We start from the raw sequence: 23,720 nt of genomic DNA on the forward strand, positions 1-23,720 counted from the left end.
CTCCATCCAAGGGCTTTGATCAAACTTTAGAACTCTGTGTATTTTCTTTAGTTTCATACCTAACGATAGATATAACTGGAGATTTCTGTAGTGAACTATATAATTTGTCTTATCCATCAAATTTGGTACGAGTTTTTCTACGTTAGCTAACCTAGTATTACCCATCAAGGAGTGTTGATATTCCGACATCCAATCTTTATTAACCATTAATATTTAGGGAGCTAGCAGATAACTGTTAACTTTGTGTAACTCTGTTGGATATTCCAAGTCAACTTCTAGTATGTACCCTTTATTCACATCGACCTCATGGATATAATTCACATCGATATCATTCACATCGATCCACTCAAAACCACCTGTGGGTAAAGGTTGACTCATAGCCCATCCGTACAAATTATTGGCGTCGAGATATGATATATGCATGTCGTGTTTACTCGGATCATATCTTTCCACTAATTTATTATTAGCCTTAAAATACATTTTCGCTACCATCGATATACCACCTCTTAATCCTTTCTCAATAAACAAGTGCATATCGTAATCTGTGAGTAATTTTAGTTCTACACTGGTCTTCTTCAACAATGCATCCCACGATAGTCCAGGACTGGAATAGTACAATGCCGGGTCCAAGCCGTATTGTTTTTAAACATGTCTTTCTTAATATCTTGAATATATCGGCGAGTAACTGTACATCGGTTTTTAAGTACAGATCGTGATAATCACCTAAATTCTTACAACCTAATTTATCCCACACCGTCAGAGCGTGTTCATAATCGGCATCAGTTATTTTAGATTCTGTTAAGTTACTATAGAATGATTCAAGGGGTGGTAATTTAGTTTTGTCGAATCTAGACCAATCATCCATATATTCGTAAGGATATACACCTTTTCTCAGCAACAAATGCCGTGTTAACTGATCAGTATATTGATTTGTTATGGCAAAGTCATCGGAATTGTTCGCATTAGCTAAATTGTCCAGGGAAGATAACAGAAACAGAGTCTATGAATCTAAGCCCATTACTTTGCTTTATTCTGGCTTTCCCATCCTTGTCCGTATAATGTATAGTTTTAGTCAACGAGAATGATATATTGTTAGGAATACACGTTAAGCCACCGTCGGTCTTTGAGATAGCTTGCATAATGAGATGAGAATCATATCCTCTAAGGTTATGAAACACAACGGGGATGGGTATTGTTTGAGAATTCATTTTTAGTTTCAAGTTACTATCATGGTTAACATTTATACTAAGTTATTTTATAATAATTAGATCTACATCAAGTGCTTTTATGAGTTATCATGGTGTAATATTTATACACCATTTCATATAATTATAGTTTAGCAAGTAATAATTATCATCAGGTAAAATGCATATATAAAATATCAGTAGTTTCAGTTATAGCTTTTTAGATGGTTGCTAGCCTAAGGTATCAAGATCCCATCTCCCAGACAAAGGATATTTATTTAAGTATATCTGTCATCACCTACCGGGGTATATTAGAATAACATTACTTCAATGAAGACTCATTAAGGATTAGCCCCCATACAAGCTCGTCTATAGTGCGTTAAGGATTAGCCCCCATACAAGCTCGTCTATAGGGCATTAAGGATTAGCCCCACACAAGCTCATCTATAGTGACACCCTAATCTCTTTCAAGCATCCAGTAAATATGTCAACAAAATTAGTGCCAGTCCAACAGGATTAACAGGATTTAGTATTCCCCTCTGTCCAGCCATCCATTTAGCATAGGACACAACCAATCGTGTATCAACCAATCACATTCCTTTCTATTGTTCAAACTTTCATTAAATACATACTGTAGCCAAGTTCTAGGAGAGAAGGGGTTTGACTCTCTTACCAAGCAGACCTCTCTCCCACAGCCCAGAGTGTGTACCGACTCTCTGTGGCACCCTCAGTTATCTAAGCATATATTGTAAATTGTTAATTGTTCTTGTAAATAAAATTGTGATTAGTCTCCTGTGACTCTGGCTCTTTGCTGACTAATTCCCCAAGAAAACCAGCACGTCATTTGGAAGGTATTGTTCACCTAGAACAGTTCCATGATAATTTGGCGGAGAATCATCGTTTTCGGAACCACGGAGTCCAGGAACTAACTACAACCAACTACAAGAACCCATTGGAGGACATGTCCAACCGTGATCATCTGATGGAATAACAAGCAAGCTGCATCTACCTCTGACCTCAACACTGGATTAAAGACAACCAACTCCTCCAAAGACACCAACAAAGGAAGAAAAAGTCTTCAAATATTGTAAGTACTACATTGTTGATTACTTGTCTTCCTTTAATTTAGTACGGTACATACTAATAGGTGTCATGGCAAATATGGAGTCTGGTATGGAAAGTAACTTCGAAAGTGAAATTCCAACAGTGTCTTTAGTTACGCCCCTTGCCAAAAGTGTAATTCAGGCAAAATTTGGCACAAAAACAACAAATTGTTTAGTAGATACAGGGGCATCCATTTCTTGTATTTCGTCTGCTTTTCTGAGCACAGCTTTTGAAAACCTTACTCTTGGAAACTCACCCTTTCCACAGGTTAAAGGTGTTGGCGGCGAATTGCACAAAGTGTTAGGTTCAGTTGTGTTAGATTTTGTCATTGAGGATCAGGAATTTTCTCAAAGATTCCATATTCTGCCTACACTTCCAGAGGCAGTGATACTAGGTGAAAACTTCCTTGATGACAATGATGCAGTCTTAGATTATAGCTGTCATTCCTTGATACTTAACAACAGCACCTCAGATAGGCAATATATCAATTTCCTAGCCAATTCAGTACAAGAGATTAGAGGATTAGCAAAAACAATAGATCAAATTTACATCCCCCCTCAGAGTGAAATTCATTTCAAGGTCAGACTATCAGAGACCAAAGAGGATTCCCTCATCCTCATTGAACCCATTGCTTCCCTCACTGCTCATACTGAAGTAGCAGGTGGTAGAACTCTTTCCAAAGTGAAAAGCAAAACTGCTACATTTAGGCTTATGAATCCCTCCCAAGAAGAAAAAGTTCTTGACAAGGGAACAGTTGTAGGCAAATTTAGTTACATTGACCAAGACTCTGTTTATGCAATCGACTGTGACCAACCATTCATCAGTACCGTTAACACTGACAATGAGAAGAGAGACAATGACACCAGGGATTATGTTAAAATTGCACAAGAATTAGGATTTGGTTTGACCAATACACAACTGACTCCAGACCAACGACACAGACTACTTAGATTCTTGGGACTAAATAGAGACATGTTTTCAACGAGTCTTGCAGATTTAGGAAAGACTGACATGCACCAACATATCATTGACACTGGCGACCACCCACCCGTTAAGAGTAGACCATATCGCCAATCTCCTCATCTCCAAAAAGTCACTGAAGAACTTATAGATGATTTTCTGAAGTATGATTTAATCGAGGAGTCTACTTCTATGTATTCAGCTCCCATTATCCTAGTCAAGAAACGCGATGGCTCATATAGATTTGTTTGTGACTACAGAAAGTTGAATTCTGTCACTTTACCAATGTCATGGCCTCTTCCTGTTTTTGATGATGTTGTTGATAACATCGCCAATACACGAGCTAAGATCTTCTCTACTTTAGACCTTGCTAATGGCTTCTTCCAAGTGCCATTACATGAAGATTCAAAGCATAAAACTGCTTTCGTCACCCATCAAGGCCTTTATCAGTTCAAACGTTTACCCCAAGGTTTGACAAATTCTCCACTTTGTTTTCAACAGCTCATGAGCAAGGTGCTAAGAAAATTGCTTTTTAAGGTTGCGCTGATTTACATTGATGATTTGATAATTTACAGCAAAAACTTTGAAGAGCATCTCCAACATTTGGAGCAAGTATTTTACTATCTGAAACAGGCAAAATTGACACTAAAGCCATCCAAATGCAATTTTGCAACGGACAAAGTTTCTTTTCTGGGTCATGTTTTATCATGTGGAGGTGTTCAAGTTGATGACAAAAAGATTGAAGCAATTAGAACCTTTCCAGTGCCCAAATCACAAAAGCAGATCCGCTCCTTCTTAGGTCTCACGAACTTCTACAGGAAGTATGTGAAAAATTACGCTCACATAGCGCTTCCACTGAATGCCTTGCTAAAGAAGCATTCAGAGGCAGAAGTAGGAAAGAAACCAAAGTTCCAATGGTCACTTGAGTGTGATCAGGCATTCAACACCCTCAAACATGCTATGAGTAATACACCTGTTCTGGCGTATCCAAATTTTGACAAAGAATTTCTTCTTGCAACTGATGCCAGTGATATGAGCATAGGTTTTGTTTTGAGTCAAAAAGACGAGAAAAATAATGAACATCCAATAGCTTTTGGTGGTAGAGCTCTTCATGGCAGCGAAAAGAACTGGAGCATTACAGAAAAGGAAGGCTTAGCTCTAGTTGAAGCCATTAGATCCTTTCGTCCATACCTTGCAAATTCCAAATTCACAGTCTACACTGATCATATAGCATTGAAATGGCTGAAATCCATCAAGGATGCCACAGGTAGGTTAGGGCGATGGTCTTTGGAACTTTCTACCTACACTTTTGACATTGTTCACCGCAGCGGCAAAGCCAATGGGAATGCCGATGCTCTCTCACGTAGGGAATATGAGGAAAATATTAACTGTAATGATCAGACAGAAGAAGATGCTGAGAAAACAGTCTTCTCAGTAACTTCAACTCAGCAAAGCAAATCAACTAGCAGTACCACAATCTTGCCAAACACCAATTTATCCACACAAGTCACACAGACAACTCAAACTGAGGATATTTGCACACCTATTGTCAATCACTTAGAATCAGACACACAGACAACACATTGGTCAGTCACCTTTGAATATGAAGAGGATTATCAGTCAGTACCAGTTAATGTTGTCGCAGCATTACATGCTACAAATGCTGATGTTACCCAAGACACATTGGTTGAAGTAAGTATAAAAGAACATCCAAATTTACGTCACCTACAAAGGATTTGTCCAGATTTCATCCAAATCTTTGACTACAAAGAGGATGATGTCCTTCCACTAAATGAAAAGGATCGTCAAAAGATTCTTATCGAAGCCAATACTTTTGAAATTGATGAAGGCATCCTATACAGATTCGTTCCACAAAGACAGAAAGGCCATGCAGACAAGTTCATTAAACAGCTGGCAGTCCCAAGAACCCTCAGAAATCAAGTCCTGCAATCCTATCATGACTCAGAGTTTGGCGGTTGCCACCATGGGAAAGAAAGGATGCACAACACCATGAGACCTAAGTACTACTGGCCCAAAATGTACAGCGATATTGCTACTTATGTCCAGACATGTGAGGTATGTCAACAGACCAAGAGGCACTACCATGGCAAGAAGGCACCACTTCGTCCACTACCTGTAGAAGAGGTCTTCACCCGATGGCACGTTGACATTCTCGGTCCCCTGCCAACAACACCAGATAAGTACAAGTACATTTTGGTCATCACAGATGCATCATCTAGATGGTGTGAAGCTTTTCCACTTCGGACCCAAGAAGCCAAAGAAGTAGCAGATGTTCTCGTTAGAGAAATATTTTGTCGGTATGGCGCACCACGGACCTTAATTTCAGACAGAGGTCAGAACTTCATGTCCAAACTCATCAAAGCAATTTGTGAACTTTTGGCAATTAAATTTACCCATACCAGCCCATACCATCCTCAAACAAACAGCTGTGTAGAAAGGCTCAATTCATATATCAATCAGTCACTAAGAGCCTATTGTAACAAGTCTCAAAATGATTGGCCCCGTTTTATTCCTGGCATCATGATGGCCTATCGGATGGCTCCAAATTCATCAACTCAAAAATCCCCATATGTTATGCTTTTCGGACGAGAAATGAGAGCTCCACAAGATGTAGCATTAATTCCAAAAGAAAATTTAGGCCACAATAACAAAAGTTATCTTTCCAATTTGCTTGAGGAGCTTGAAATCACTAGAACAATCGCAGCTGAAAACACTGCTCGGGCTAAGGAGGTGTATTCAGAACAATATAATAGAAAGGCTAAAGAACCAGAATTCGCCCCAGGTCAAAGAGTTTGGCTTTACTGTCAAAAAGTTGAAAAAGGTCTTTCCAACAAATTAACCAGAAAGTGGTATGGTAGCTATTATATCGTCCATACAGGTCCAAATTATACCTACAAACTACGCCGAAGTTCTGACGACAAAATACACAAACCACTGGTCCATGCCAACCGTCTGAAGCCATATTTTGATCCTGCTGATCGTCCACAGTATCCTCCAGAACCATACCTCAATGACACCAGTAACATAGATTCAGGAGTCATGGATGACAATGAGGAACCAGTCAGTGATTCACAGCCTGACAGCAACAATTCCCCATCAACAAGTTCAACTAACCAGGCTACTGATCAATCACCTCCACAACAGAAAGGTAAGAAGGTCAATTCCAAAACAAAGGCAGGTACTTCCAGCAACAAGAGTCCGAAGCAAAAGACCCCAACAAAGAAGAAAAACCCTGTTCCAAGTACAACAGAAAAACCTACCAGTCCCACGGCAACAATGAAGGAAAATCATGCCACACCAGGTCCTAGTGCTCCAACCAAGGTAAATGAAAAGGTAAACAAAGGGAAAAGAGGAGTGAATAGTAAGCATCACCAGCCCGAATCCAGAAAACAACCCGACGACAGCCAGGTACAACCTCCAAGTCCAACATCAGGTAATCAAACCAAGGATATCCCTCAGGTTTTCAATCCAGAGGACATCCACTCAATTGTTAGTTCTAAGAGAGCAAATAGCAAAATCTACTACAGAGTGAAATGGAAGGATCCAGAAAGAGGAAACACATGGGAGTATTGCAGCAGCATTCCAGACTCCATTAGGAGAGAATTTCACCTCAAAAGAAGTATGTCAGGAAAACGACGAAAACGTCCACTGAAGAATCATAAGTTTTTCGACAAAAAGGATTCAGCACAAGACAATAAATCAGTCAATGTTCTGTCAGGTAATTCAATGTCAGGGAATGTCCAGCAAACCATGTCCACCAAACCATGCATAGAATTAGATGTCAAACCATATCCGTTTTTTCCAAAACACCTACGAAAAGTCGATCATAAAATAGAAAGAGTTCTGGGCATTGAAATTATTCAAGGAGACTGCTATGTCAAGGTCTCATATAAAGAAAATCCTGATCAATTCACATGCTATTTTGAAAGTGTTCCTCCCCACCTCATACAGCGCTACCTTGATGATAGCTGGAAGGATCTCCGTAAGTGGTCCTGTCTAGAAGATAATCCTCCATATGATCCAGAGGAAGCACCAATTTATAAATCCAAAAGGGGTATTTTTCCACATAAAGACTTTGGAAATATCAACACCTTTTTCTACCGTGAATCATATCTGAATTACACAGAATGTGGTACCACTCAACCATACGGTGATCTACTCCCTATATATGCCGATATCTGCCAATTGAACATATTCTTGATCAAAATACAAAATCTCCTGAACAAACGGTGCAAATCACGAAACAGCTATTAGCTGTATCTTGTTATGTTTTCTTGTGTCCAGTCCTTTCACTATGGGTCGCCAGTTGAGAACAAATGGCATCAGCCTGATCATCTGAGTTATTTGTATCACAACAAATTTTGAGCATTGACCTGATCAACCAATCTCAAAAGCAAAGTGAAATGACACAAAGCAAACCATACGGCGAATCGAAACACAAACCGCACCGAAGCGAAGCAAACCGTACTGCGAATCGAAACCCAAACCGCACCGAAGCGAAGCAAACCGTACTGCGAATCGAAACCCAAACCGCACCGAAGCGAAGCAAACCGTACTGCGAATCGAAACCCAAACCGCACCGAAGCGAAGCAAACCGTACTGCGAATCGAAACCCAAACCGCACCGAAGCGAAGAAAACCATACTGCGAATCAAACCCAAACCGTACTGAAGCGAAGCAAACCGTACTGCGAATCGAAACCCAAACCGCACCGAAGCGAAGCAAACCGTACTGCGAATCAAAACCCAAACCGCACCGAAGCGAAGCAAACCGTACTGCGAATCAAAACCCAAACTGCACCGAAGCGAAGAAAACCATACTGCGAATCAAACCCAAACCGTACTGAAGCGAAGCAAACCGTACCGAAGCGCAACAAACCGTACCAAAACAAAATAAACCAAACCCTATCGCATTGAACCGAACGAAAATCAAAACGAAACAAACCAAATTGAATTAAAGCAAACTTAACAACCGAAATGAACCAAAACAAAGAAAAGGCAAACCAAATAGTTACGAAAACTAACAAAGAATTCTAAAAAGGATATACACCTTTCTAACACCTTTTGTATACCGTATTTGTGTAATAAATCAATACACTTGTTATATGCACATGCACATATATGTATATATAATTCGTCTAATGATTGTATCCAAAAAAATAGAAGGATATTACTATTTTTCTCATGATATACTTTTGTAATTTGCCGCCAATACATTCTTCCTGGCCATGACACCGTTTAGTAATAATTATGTACTGATCTTTTACATCATAATTATCATATTTGTTTTATTTTCTAGTTATTACAGACAAACTGAGGAAGTATTTATATATGACATATTATTTGAACATGCTAACTCTCTTTTCTTTGTTTCCATGTAATACCTCCATGGACACAGCTTACTATCTTACAACCCCAATCCAGGATGTGGAACTCAAGGCCTCCTACATCACCCATAAAACCACCAGTACAGAGTGCCAAGACAAGCCAGCTCCACATCCAGATTCCCTGATGACAGCATTTTTATATTATGTTTTCCTTATATCAAAGAGACTCTATGATAATTATTATTCACTACTACCAGTTTAACTTTATACATTGTCCATCTAAGCCTTCATTATTTTTATTTTTACACGTTTGGGGTCCAAACTTTTTCAGACGGAGGGGAAGTTATCATGGTTAACATTTATACTAAGTTATTTTATAATAATTAGATCTACATCAAGTGCTTTTATGAGTTATCATGGTGTAATATTTATACACCATTTCATATAATTATAGTTTAGCAAGTAATAATTATCATCAGGTAAAATGCATATATAAAATATCAGTAGTTTCAGTTATAGCTTTTTAGATGGTTGCTAGCCTAAGGTATCAAGATCCCATCTCCCAGACAAAGGATATTTATTTAAGTATATCTGTCATCACCTACCGGGGTATATTAGAATAACATTACTTCAATGAAGACTCATTAAGGATTAGCCCCCATACAAGCTCGTCTATAGTGCGTTAAGGATTAGCCCCCATACAAGCTCGTCTATAGGGCATTAAGGATTAGCCCCACACAAGCTCATCTATAGTGACACCCTAATCTCTTTCAAGCATCCAGTAAATATGTCAACAAAATTAGTGCCAGTCCAACAGGATTAACAGGATTTAGTATTCCCCTCTGTCCAGCCATCCATTTAGCATAGGACACAACCAATCGTGTATCAACCAATCACATTCCTTTCTATTGTTCAAACTTTCATTAAATACATACTGTAGCCAAGTTCTAGGAGAGAAGGGGTTTGACTCTCTTACCAAGCAGACCTCTCTCCCACAGCCCAGAGTGTGTACCGACTCTCTGTGGCACCCTCAGTTATCTAAGCATATATTGTAAATTGTTAATTGTTCTTGTAAATAAAATTGTGATTAGTCTCCTGTGACTCTGGCTCTTTGCTGACTAATTCCCCAAGAAAACCAGCACGTCATTTGGAAGGTATTGTTCACCTAGAACAGTTCCATGATATTACACTCACTATGCGCGGCTCACCGATAATTACCCGTGACATGGCAATGATCTCTTACGGAATCCCCATTCAGGGGTTTAACTCGTTGACTTCTTATAGGCCCTCCAATCATGCCTCGTCATACACATGGGTTTCCTACACGATAAATTTTCCCTGATTATTCTCTCTTTGTTTTGTAGGTATTCTAGGAACTTTCCCGCTGCATCGGGACCTCTTTAAATCACAGGCAGATTTGTTTTCCCATCATACCTTACAACTATATATCCAAACCCACAAGGAATATGTTCTTGAGTTTTGTTGTTGAGACATGTGGCGAATAAATCTAGGTTTGGAGTATCCCATAGGTGGGTTATCCACTTGAATACTTCGGGATGTAGTGAGCGTTCCGTGGGTACTATCTTGTTTTTCGGTATATGTCTTGCTTCGATCCTGCATTCTCACTGAGTCTACCAAGGCATATGAACGTGTAACCTCCTTCAATAAAGGTTGAGACTTTGTGCCCCCTTGGTGCTGTATGTAAGGGACCACGGTCGAGTTGTCTGTAGCGATCTTTACTGACGAGTCTTGTAGACGATCTTGCCATGCTTCTAAGGCTTGATATATCGCTCTCATTTCTAGACAATTGATGTGTAATTCCTTTTCTTGGGAGGACAATTTTCCCTGTAACATCGTCCATACGGGCACCCCAAACCTCTCCTGATACATCTGTGTAGAGTTGATGTGGGGGGAGGGGGGGGGTATTTGAGTGGAATACCTGGCATGACATTTTGACGAGTCAGCCACCAATGAAGTTCTGAGATTCGAACTTGTGGAGGTTGGATTAAGGCTTCCAGCTCTAGGTCTTTGGTGGTATTTATCCAATTCTGCATGGGCCGTAATTGTAGTCTGCCTCTGTAGGTTAGGTCTTGGATAGATGTGAGCGTGCCGAGGCAAGACATCCACCAGCGTCTCGATTTGATGGGCTGATCGAGTGTGCTTGTTATCATGTGCTCTACTCTTGCATATATCTGTCCTCTGCAGGTGCTACTATGCCCTTGATGAGTAGAAATCTTGCACCTATGTAGGTGATGTCCTGTGTGGGTACTAGCTCTGATTTTTTATTGTGAACCAGGAATCCTAAGTGTGTTAGTAGTTGAATGAGGCACACTGTATTTGATCTGATTTGCGATTTGTCCTGATAGGCCGATAGGAAATCGGCTTTATATCCATGTAGCCTTATGAGCTTTATATGGGTGAATCCGATGATGGGATTGGTGATCCTGGTGAATAACCATGGGGCGATGGATATGCCGAATGGGAGTACCCTGAACTGGTATCTCTGACCGTTGACTGCAAAGGAGAGGTAACGACGATGACTTGGATGGATAGGGACGTGAAGATAGGCTTCTTGGAGGTCTATGCTTATCATCCAATCTGCTTGTCTTAAGGCTTTCTTCAACTTCTTGATAAATTCCATCTGAAAACTGGGTGTTTTTTCCAGATAATCTTTGTTCAGGACTTTTAGGTCTATGACTAATCGCATCTCTGAAGAATTCTTCTTCGGTACCAGGAATACTTGGGAGTAGAATACATGAGTGGTGTCTGACTCCTTTAAGATGCTGATAGCTCCTTTTGCAAATAGTTTTTGTATGGCCACTTATGCTGCAATTAACTTCGGTCCTGACAGCTGGAATCGGGTCCGGTAGGGTGGATGACTAGTCTTGGTCGTTTTGAGAAGTGAAGTTTGTATCCTCTTCTTACTTCTTCGAGCAGCCATGAGTCGTGTGTGATGGTCTTCCAGTTGTCTGCGTACTGCATAAGACGACCTCCGACTGGTCCCGTGATCGGATGAATGCTGAACTGTGAGACCAGCTAGTTCGACTGGATTCGATGTGGTTTTATCTTTGATCTTCTGTGGTTCTAAATTGTTGTCCATTGGGCAGGCGATGTTGGTAGGATCTGAAGGGGTCTGCAGGTTTCTGGTTGAGTCATTTCCGGCGGTATCCCCTTCGGAGACTGCTTCTGCCTCTGCTTCGTCCTCTCTGCAAAGTGGTATGATCATCTTTGGAGTTCCTATACTTGGGTTGAAACGATCTGTCCTTCCATGTAGAGGCTCGAAAAGAATCCCGGCCAGGATTCACATGACGGGATCTAGGATTCTGTTGTTGATGCTGAATATCTGCAGGCCGTCTCTGTATCCTGGATGCCAATGAGATCGTGGATTCTTGAAACTTCTGGCTAGTTGACGATGCAATGGCTTCCTTCACTGACTTCAGTCTTCCGTTGAATATCTGTGACGCTGTAATAGGCTGTGACAGCATGGATCTTCTTAATGGCTCTGGAATCATATGATGAACTTGCTGTAGTAGATGTTTTCTTTGCATGAGCAGGAACTGTGCTGACATCCAAACTTGTGCTGATTGAAGATCTTCCTTCATCTTCAGTATGTGGTCCAGTGAGCTGTGAATGAATTCGGTCTGCTGTAGTGTCATCTCAGTGGGGGTGTCTAAGGGTAGACCTTCGCTCTGGTTGTTCAGGGGTATGACGTGGCGAACTCCAGCTGCAATCCAGTTAATGTATGAACTGATATTAATCATCTGTTTGTTGACAAACCCAGTCTAACATTATGTGCTGATGAAGCGTTCAATGAATATGGAGAGTATGGAATTCTTCAGTCTTACTGACAGGTTCTTCATACCCAGCACTTACTAACAAGGGTTTAACGGGTGTTTTATCCTTCTTATCTGGTTTTAAGGCGGGCATTAGATTATAAAGTTCTGCAATGATATCTTTAATGGAATAATTATTTGGTCTATAATTATCCTCTGTAGTAGAGTCCCCATTGCATGAAGAACCAGTGTTAGCTATAGATCCGCACCCCCTACTCAGGCTGCGCTGGGAGTGCGTCATATGGCCTACGGTAGCGTAATCCCGGTCGTCTGCTGTATGTGGGTGTTCTGCCACATTCAGCCTTAGATCTCTTTTGAATCTCGTGATCAATCCCTGTTTGGCCATGCTGGGGTTGTGTGACGGATTCTTTTAGATATGAGATTTCCTGAGACATTGATTGCATACATTTGTGAATCATAACAGACATTGAATTTGTTATTTTCTCCGTGAACTCCTTAACTATATTGGGAGAGTGGGATGAGCTACGAGATCTCTTCTCCTCATGGGGGGAGACGTCGTCCCCACGCGACACTCGCTTGTTACCCACGTGATTATCTTTTGTAGTCACAGCGGACTTAATCACTTTTTTACATGAAGCAGAAGAATATTTAGCTGATGCTCTAGTACTCTTTTTGTAATCAGGATTGTTGAGCCATGCCTTGGAAACTTCTCCTTCGACAAAGGTTCGCAATAACTGCATCTTGATTTGTGCGTGCAATTGCTTTTCTTGCATGATAGTCATCTAGGGTGAGGGTCACCAGGGATTTGATGTTGCCCACAGCCTGAACAGACGGTGTCTGTTTTTGAGATGAAGATCTCATCCCACAACACGTTCTCTAACTAGTTACTTACTAGATCTTTCAGCCTTCTTATACCCCTGTTCTCTGCTTGTAGAACTGCTCAATGCTTGTCTTTAGTGAAGCTTGAGAAGATCTAGTGTGCTTGTAAGTGTGGAACAGCAATCACGTGTACAGATGTATGCAACAAAATATTTCCTTGTTGTCATCTAGACACAGGAAAGAAGTGTAAAGATTCCCGCCTTGCGCATGCGCAGTGGCGCCCCTGGCGAGGGATAGGGTTTCCCTCACAACTATTAGATATGTTGGCAGTGAAGAGGACGTCTGTTGAAAATTTATATAAAAAATTTTAGTGTGGTTCTCAGCATAAACAGGAATTTATGGCAATGATGTAATAGAGGTAGGGTATTCACAAGAATTAAATAAAATTCTAAAAATCTCTAAATAGCAAAAGGCACTTCTACTGAGCCTGATTGTTAAGTGTACCAAGTTTTGGGAAGCTAGGTTGTACGGTTTAGGAAATATGCTTCGGACAAGAGCACTACCCTCAAATTTCCTAAGTTCATCATATTTCCATGGAAACAACAAAAATAAAAAATTCTAAAAATCTCTAAATAGCAAAAGGCACTACTACTGAGCCTGATTGGGAAGTGTACCAAGGTTTGTGAAGGTTTAAGAAATATGCTCCGGACGAACAATGATTACAGACGGACAGACGGGACGGAAAGACGGACAGACAGACGGACATACTGATGGCTATATCCCCCTGCCATTATACATCGGGGGGATAAAAAGGGGGCGCTTATAGAGTCCTGGTGTAAAAGTAATGACAAATCATCATTGACCATTTGACATTGAATGGTAACTGCAAAATTTAAATATGAACCTGACATTTTTGGTTACAATGCGTCCCCAAAGACAAACTAATGTAATACTTTGGGTATGTTAGATATGTTGGTATTTTGTGATGTATATATACGTTCTGTCACAATAGTATGTTATAAATGTACCTGTGTAAAACTTGCTGATTTGTTGTTTCTGATGTTATACATGGTTAACTTTTTAAAAAACGTCTTGGGGTTCTGCAGCATGTCATCTATGTACATGCTGATGTCATCTTGATAGGCTCAGATATACTTGATCAAACTTGAGCCAGCAAATGGCATCTTAGTTGGAGCTGGGTAGACATCCAAACTTGTGCAGAGAGAGATCTGCCTCCATCCATTGGATGCTCTCCAAGGTGGAATGAGCAAAGCAAACATGATCAAGTGTCATTGTCAGTGGCGTTTTGCTGGGAGACCCTGCATGATTCTTGGAGAGGGGTAAGAACATGACAGACCCCTGCAGCACTTAGAAAGGGGAAACACCACTATCAACAAATCACATCAACTTGACTTTGTCTACCAGATTTCAACTTGACACAAACCTTGGGACTTGTAAGGGACGTCTATGAGCCCAACAATTTGCAGCACATCATATCTGACCATTGGATACTCAAGGTTGTTTGCGTGGGATACAAGTTGCACTTTCACCAGCATAAGGCACATGCATCCAGACCCATGGATTGTCGTTTCCGTGTGGAAGGGACCAAGTTGGTGGCTGAGAACTTAGCCATTCAGACCTTACTTGAGAAAAAAGCAATTCATGCACGGCCAACTCGGCAACTGGCAGAGGTTTTTGTTCTCAGGTATTCCAAGTGCCAAAAAAAGAACACTTTGGAAATGTATGATCATCACCTCTTAAACTGAATTCACTTCTTGCAAACAGAAGCCATCGTCGGAGACGCCATCTTAATCCAACAACATGTCTAGCTTCTTACCACTTTTGTAAATAAGTTTAATTTATTAGAACTTCTGCAAACAAATTACTCATTAATAAGGTATGTAATAATATATATATAACAGTGACGCATGACCACATTTCTGACATAATGTTCACTTTTCAGAACTTATAAAAATGTGAATCAGGAAACTCTGTATCCATGGGGTAAGACAACTTAAAAAAAATGGAATCAAAAAGAACAGTTTTGGCATACAAGAAAACTTGACTTTAGATTACTGTTCGAGGCAACTAACTGGATTGGGTGGTCAAGGCTTGCTGACTAAGTTGATGATTGTCATCTTATCCCAGTTGTGTAAATTGATGCTCATAATGCCAATCAGTTGTTATAATCAGATTATTTACAGTTCAGATACAGATTCTTCACTCATCTTGATGTATCAAGAACAGATCTGAAGGAAAACATATGTTGATACCAGTTATTATCACAGCAATCCAGCTAAATTAAACAATGTGTTTGCTATTTGCAGAGTTTGGACATAGATGGACAACTTAATGGAATCAATGTGGACCTGTCCAGTCTCACCATACTCACACCAGATATGCAGACACAACTTAAGGATTTCTCCTCGGTGGTCTCTGGAATTGATTTTACAAAGTTTGATATGGTATGTCACTATGATAATGAGCATACTTACTTTAAAAGTGCACTTTCCGACATATGCGTATTTTGTGCACATGCCCGCAAGGCCATTTAGTGATGTGTTTGAGCAGTGTCCGAAAGGTAAGGCACCCTGGAGGGGCTTTATGGTCGCTTAACTAATTTTGGCGGAAATTTGGAAACATGCCATGCTAATAAGGTGGTGGAGCTAAAGGAGTTTGTGAGATTGTGCGTTTTTATAGATTTATGATTTATGCTTTATTGGTAGCTTGTTTGTTGTGTTTTTTGTAGTTTTTTGTTTGTTTGTTTTTTGTTTAAGTGTGGCCGAGTAGGCCTGTTTTGATTAGATAAATGCTTAGTATTTATAGGTTTGTAAGTCATTTAAGGGGTTTAGTAGAGTTGCTAGTGTCATTTGGTTGTTTAGGAGATAAACCTACTGTGTTTTGAAATTTGATGTAGTCCCACTGTAGAATAGATACGTCTTTATTTTAATTTTGAACCGCGCACTTTAGTTCTAGAACTCCTAGTTAACTCCTAACCAACCGTTAAATATTTAACCACACGTTAGTTAACCAGTCGTTAAATTACTGTTGCAGGATCAATAGATAACCATTAGGTTAAATTTAACATCTTGGTTTAAGCACCGATTAGGTTAAATATTATCCCAGAATTCCTAGCGTTAGTACTTCTGTCACTGTGTCAAATCGTATAATGGCGGAAACAGCGTCAATGACTGAGGAAACTCCAAGGAAAATAAGAAAGAAAAGAAAAAGGAATTTTTCTGTGGATGAAGAAAATATCATCCAGTCATTGGTGGAGAGTAATTCACAAATACTTCATGAAAAACTGAGCAGTGAAGTTACCAATAAGAAAAAGTCTGCTAGTTTGATGGCTATCACCAAGGCAGTGAACATGAAGGGCGTAGCGCTTCGATCTGTTGATGAGGTGAAGGAGAAATGGAGCGAAATGGAGAGAAAACTTCACGGACAACAGGCTGCAACAGAGGAAGACCGGAGGGGACCCCAACAATCCGAACCGAGTCAGGCTACTTTTCGAATTATTGAGATAATGCAAAATTCAGCAAGTTTCAGCGGGATATCAAGGGGCTTAGAATCAGAAATTCTTCCAAGTAAGTGCTTTCATAGTAACATATTTTATAAAAGCTGACAATATGTGCTGAAATAAGTGTATATCTATGGTATTTTACGAAGCCGCCTACTCACTTTCAAACGTTTGAAAGTCGTCTGTTTATGTTGACACGGAATATCCCTTTTCTATATTTAGAAATGACCTCAAACTTTTTCGAAAGAATGTGTTTGTCTTCCACCTCTTCAATATCTGAAGAATGCAGCCAACATTGTATGAACTTTTACTATTCACGATGCTGTAAACTGGAGAAATGAATATAAGATTGTTGAAAACCTCCATCAGGCGACGGAATCTGGCGCAATTTCTCTTCTGTAGTGTCAACATCGAGCCCAAAGCCTGTTGATTTAGCAAGAGCCGATATCTGCTGTAACAGTGAATACGTAAAGTAATGCTATTCCAAAACTGACTTGTTCACGTTTATATTTCACAAATTCATCTGTAAACAAAGATAATTTATGAGCACGCTTCCGCTCCTCCATATGTAGAGGTCAAGGTCAGTAAGGTAAATTATTGTGAAGCAGTAGTAAAATGATTTTAATGAAAATAGAATAAAATGAATAATTCAGTTACACACATTAAGACGAAACGAATAGTCAGAGACATAAAGACACAGTCAAGATAATTTCAGTCTCCTGAATTTGCAATGAAGTGAATATTCTGTTGATGTTAGTCAACACATTAATAGCCAATAACATTCATAGTATATTGTCTTTCTCTGAATCATAAATGATTAAAACAAGAGTAGATAAGTTTTCTTAAGCCATAATCCCTAATAGAAACACGTACAAAACCATAAATATTTATATTGATAATTATTTATTCCTCCAGGTTGTGCTGAACTTTCATCAGTGGCTGATCCTGGGCTGCCAACTAGTGCCACAGATCCTACTTCAGCAGCTACTACCTCAACCCCAACATCACAAAATCCTGAAGTCAGGTTGGTTGGTTGGTTTGTTGTTTAACACCGCACTCAGCAAAATTACAGCTATATGACGGCGGTCTGTAAATAATCGAGTCTGGACCAGACAATCCAGTGATTGATATCATGAGCATCAATCCACACAATTGAGATCGATGACATGCATCAACCAAGTCAGCGAGCCTGACCACCCGATCCCGTTAGTCGCCTTTTACAACAAGCATAGTCACCTTTTACAGCAAGCATGGATTGCTGAAGACCTATTATACCCCGTTCTGAAGTCAGGGACTCCCAGGAAACAGAGCACAGTGAAGCAGCACCAAGAAACTTAAGCTACAAATTCAACTCCTTGAGCAAATACTGCAACGTGATGATATTGACAATTTCAATCCATCTCAACTGTTACTTTCTATGATGCAATAAACCTGCAGTTTCATTATCACTATATTTAATTCTTGTGTCCTCTATGTGTAGTTTTTTAGCTGGAGAAGAACGTATTGGCAATATGATCTCTAATGCCTCGTCCATCATGCCTTCCGCCATGTGTCCACTGTTGGCTGTTCATCTGGGTTGTCGTTGTCATCTTGTAATGACTCATTCAGTAATATGGATACATTGTGGAGGACAGCACAGGCAAGGACAATCTGACACCCACGGCGTGGACTCATCCTTATCTGTTGAATAAACAAGAAATGTTTGTGTCAAATACATAAATACAGAATGTCACATTAAAATCTACATTTTAGAAGCAACTTGTTTGCTTCTTTGAATTATCAATATTACTAATAATTGGGTACATTAGTTAGGATTCTTGTAATATTATTTGTTTGTGCTATGTGATCAATGTAAAACGTGAAGCATTGGAACACACAACACCATGACTCCAAACCTTAAAGTGATGAAAAAAATCAAGATTAGATGTAGAAAAGTAAAACATTGGTCAAATTAAGTACACAAATATACTATGCATATTTACCTCAGAATGAAGTACGTGAAACCGTCTTTTCCATCGACCAAATGTTCTTTTTATTTTAACTCTTGTAGCACACAAGCTGTCATTGCATCTCTGCTGAACATTGCCTTGTGGGGGTATGGGGTTTGGAGGAAAGGCCTGCAAGGATATCCACTGTCGCTCAATAGAAAGCCATCTGATATTGAAGTGTGCGATCTCTCTAAGTATTCACACAAAGTGGAAGTTCTAAATATGTGGCTATCATGAGTTGATCCCGGCCATTCAGCACACACATTCGTAAATTTACCTACAAATTAGACAATTAATTTTTTTTAAAAGCAATCTTCGTAATGGATTAATTGAACTTCTATTATAGGCATATATATTATATATTACAAACTTCTTTCAGCTATATTTTCAGCTTAGAGCTGAAAAGAACTTTAAAAACATCCCTTGTTCGCTGACTAGAATATCTCATTTGTATTAAGAGCAATGAGAGCATTATGCAAACCTTTCATTATTTATTTAATTCCAAATCTTTTTAATGCAGAATTTTATACTGTGGTATCCTTTCCGAATTTTGTAAGCTGGTTCATCTTTGGTCGGTGCCTGAATACATATGTGAGTACCATCAATGCAACCTAGGACACTGGGAAAACCACAAGCACCAAGGGCGAAAAAATCCATCTTGAACCTGACGTATGTAGCATTCATGTGTTGGCCATTTTATGAATTTGTTCTTTCTTTTAACAAAGGTCACATCAGTCACATCTACTATGACACGTGAAACTGTACTTTTGTCCACCCCCATCGTATCACCAATCACTTGAAGGAAACTACCATGTGTAAAAACGGAAAGCTATCATCAGTTGTTGATCAACGTTAAGAGCATGGCTACGTTGTGTAGGGCACTCCAAATCTTCCCTCAGTATATTGGCGATGTAGTTGATAGATTCCCGCCAAAATCTGTACCTATCACGAAGTTCACTGTCTGTGTAGTTCATTAATGCAAAATTAACAGCTCAGAATCGCTTCTTTTGCCTCGCATTAACCTCTGGAACCATGAAAGCTGCGCTAGGCCTAACCATGAACGCCATTTTGTTTCAAAGATAACCAAGGTGTTAAGTATTTAACGGAGGTCGGGAGGTGTGTTAACTTTAACGGGTGTTTAACCAGTCGATAAAGATAACCATGCTTTGGGAAACAACATAACCATTTGGTTAATTTCAACGGAGAGTTAACACTGACTTAACGGCTGGTTAACAGTTAACAGGATTTTAAACAACCGGGCCCTGACTGGAATGTTAATCCCAAATGTTTATGATTTTGTACTTCTTTTATAACAATTCATTTCTTTTAAGACTAGGTTTTGCACTTTGGCAGAGTTTACGTGAGAATTAAATAGTTTGTTTTCTCGGGGTTAAATTTTATTTGCTATTCATCTGCCCAATTGGTAATTTTCTCTAAATCGGCATTAATATTATATGTAGTAGTGTCTGGATCTTCTTCATTTATCATATAATGGGTAGGTTTCTCGGCAAGATAAAGCCAACGGATAAAAACGATATCCGTTGGGGTCATATGCGGATAGAGATGCAAATATCAAAGGTCAAGTAGGACTACTTTCCGTGTTTATAAACAAACATGGCGTCGCCCTCGTCATTCGGCGATCGAGTCAGAATTAACCATCGGGAATCTGGATAAACTACAGGGATAATTGCTATCATTATCAAAAGAACAGTCTAATATACTGAAAATCAGTGTCTATCTGTGACGTAGCTAAGGCATTTTATAAGTTTTGGCAACTTTGGAGATATAAATTTCGAAATAATTTTGCGAGGGCACGAGGCCTAGCCAAGCGGGATCAGTAGCCATATCTGTGCTTGTAGAGTACTAGACCTCGTCTTGAAACCTTCTCCACAAATTAAAATAGTTGGATTTTGCTGAAATATGTTTGAATTGTTACCTTGTTTCGTTTTGACGCTGTGTGTACATCTGACTACATTTCTTAATGTTATGACAGGACAGACCGACTGTCAACAACGTCTGACCGTGGCCTTGACGTCTCATAGACTAGGGTTAGAGTAGCTTCCCTTTGACAAAGAGCAGTTACTCTAGCGGACAGACCGATGGGTTGCCACGAAAGGCTGTTAAAAACAACTGTTGTTTAGCGTATATGTTGTTTCGCCACTGTACAAAGAACAGATTTCAGTTGGAACTATATTGGCCACTGTCATTGTCCGACTGACACATCACTTACCCTGTGACATAATAAATATTAATGCGCGCATTCCAGGAAAACTCGCAATGTTGCAGTTATGTTTGTGAGACAGGGAACGCGATTTTAAAGCACGGAATTAAAGAATGGCATTATATGATAAAGAGGTTATCACGCTTGTGTGTTAAGGGATGGTAAATATCCTGTATTAGGAATAAACACTATGTATTTGTATCCCCAAACACACTCGCGTGATAACCTCTATTTACATATACAGACGTACCATCCACAAACAGTCAAATATTAATATCAATGCCATCAACGATATCATTAATGTATACAAGGAATAGCAGTGGCCCCAAAACTGACCCCTGTGGGACTCCAGCCATTACAGGTTTCAAGTTAGATTTGCTATCTTGAATAACAACTCTCTATAGTCTGTCTTCATGGTAACTATTAAAGCATTTTATTCCACAAGCTTTAAGTTTACACAAAATACCCTTATGCCATAACTTATGGAAAACTTCTTTACCATTATCAAGTGTTTTTGCTATATGATCCTAAAGATACGTTAACTGAAAAGTAATTTCATCACCAGGCATAAATCCTGATTGCAAATTAATGACAATATTGTTATCTCTAAAGAAATTAAATACAGTCATGCCTCATTATTCCGACACTCGTTAATCCGACAGTCGGCTTTATCCGACACAAATGATGGGAACCAATTAAATCAGTGCTATTTAGACTCGTTAATCCAATATTCTCGCACTCTGACTCTGACACACCTAATTTGCAACGAATTACCGAAATCACTCATTAATCAGTCTCATTAATCCGACACAGTGAACAGCGTACTCCGTGGTCATCTGCCCACGAGTACACAGTCTGTGTCTTGATGCGAGACGAGTCGGCTGGTAGCTGCATATTACAACGGCTGCAGAAATAAACTTGCTTAACAATAAACAATTAATGCTTTAAATAAACAGGATTAATCACATGCTCAATCTTATTAAAATAAGATACAAGTTCTAGCTATCGCCGAGGACATCCCATTAGAGGTCACATCAGAACAACCTTTCACGAACTATGACCGACCAATGAAATGACTACCAGGAAGTCAACTTTAGCCACTAAGAAAACAGCTTTCTAAGCTTTGCGGTACCAGTTTCAAACTGGTGGCTTCCATTGCAGACTATGCTTTAGTATTTTGAATAAGTCATACAGTCAGTAACAGTTGTTTTGAGTTAAGCTTTAAGGTTGCATGATTAGAAAACATATTCTGCAAACAATGTAACATAACAATGTGAATATTTCATTTTTCATTTTTTTGTTACGTGTCTGTATAATAATCTATCGCGTAGTTGTCCGATTTTTTATCACAAACGTTGATACTACTTAATTTTGTTTACTCGTTAATCAGACATAAACATATGCAACCAACCATGTCGGTTTAACGGGACTTGACTGTTCATATTAAAATACATATTTTTCAAATACTTTTGCTAAGCAACATATAAGAGCAACTAGTCTGTAATTTGAACATTCGTTCACACTGCCCTTTTAATGAATAGGTATGACTGAAGCCTCTTTCCATATGAATGGAAAAACAGAGGTACTTAAAGTCAAATTGTAAAATTTGGTAAGAGGATCAAATATGGAAAGTGCCATGAATTTTGAAAGTTTATTACTAATCCCATCAGGCCCTGTAGCTTTTGTTGTGTCAACTGATGATAGGACATCCTGGACCTCATTTCTAGTCAAATTTGTGTCAGTTAAAAAATTATTACCCTGTCACGTGTGCAATATGCAAATGCTTACAAGTGCTTCCGGCTCTCTACTCACGGATGTTGATTGTTTTACCGTGTCAGCTGGTTTGACAATCTGCATCAAGGCGAGGGTCATTTCAACTTTATTTGCAGAAATTATTAAACTTTATTCAAGGAAAAGAGATATAAATCATGTTTATGTATGGAAATAGTTATTGGAACAGTTATTTAGGACGAAATGCGAAGTTTTATTGTAAAATGCTGGGCTGGCTATCAGACGCCGGTTGACATCGCCAGTGGAAAAAAATGTGAGATCTTCGACTCCGTGTATAAGACGACCCCCTTTCTTAACCCCCTCATTTTAGGTTAGAAAAACTCGCCTTATACACAGCGATATACGGTACTAAGTCCAAGGACTGGTAGCTGTTTATCTGGGATATCTACATTTTATTGCTCAACGAAGAAATCAGTAAGTACGTCAACAATTGATTCAACATCATCATATATTATACGAGAGCTGGCTGAAAAGTTCTAAGCCTAACTGTGAAAGACCGGTACCAAGTCAATGGTTTTCATTTATTTCTCCACATAGTCCCCTTCCATGTTTACACACTTTTGCCAGCGATGCTGCAAGGCCTGGATGCCTGTCAAGAAGAAATGTTCTTCAGCCACCCTAAAAAAGTCATTCACAGCGGAAATGACGTCATCATTACTAGGAAAATGGCGACTGGCTAGTTCCTTTTTCATTTTGGGAAACAGGTGGAAGTCTGACGGGACCAAATCGGGTGAATAAGGGGGCCAGTCAATGAGTTCGAAGCCACAATCATGGATCGCTGACATGGCAACCACCAATTTGTGAACAGGAGCATTGTCTTGGTGGAACAGGACTCCTCTAGTGAGCATTCCCCGTCGCTTAGCTTTGATAGCTCCACGCAACTGTCTCAGTAGGTCAGCATAATGTCGTCCGTTGATAGTCTGGCCTTTTTCAAGATAGTCAATCAGAAGAATACCCTTGGAATCCCAAAAGACTGAAGCCATCACCTTTCCA

General features: G+C 39.5%; 1 protein-coding gene and 1 pseudogene across 4 annotated transcripts in view; both read left to right on the forward strand.

The window, feature by feature from the left end:
- Positions 1-23,720, forward strand: part of LOC139452190 (prominin-1-like) — a 508,194-nt gene that overhangs the window by 227,113 nt on the left and 257,361 nt on the right. For all 4 annotated transcript variants that reach the window (XR_011652352.1, XM_071233561.1, XM_071233559.1 and 1 more), the window contains one exon: positions 15,535-15,672. Coding sequence is in view for 3 of the 4 variants with exons in the window: in XM_071233561.1 (XP_071089662.1) it covers positions 15,535-15,672 (138 nt within the window). In the remaining variant the exon portion in view is untranslated. The remainder of the gene's footprint in view (positions 1-15,534; positions 15,673-23,720) is intronic.
- On the forward strand, positions 15,679-16,850 carry LOC139452191 (nuclear apoptosis-inducing factor 1-like; annotated as a pseudogene).

This window comes from Haliotis cracherodii, unplaced genomic scaffold (genome assembly GCF_022045235.1).
Source record: "Haliotis cracherodii isolate W230 unplaced genomic scaffold, xgHalCrac1.p SCAF_9, whole genome shotgun sequence".
Lineage (NCBI taxonomy): Eukaryota > Metazoa > Mollusca > Gastropoda > Lepetellida > Haliotidae > Haliotis > Haliotis cracherodii.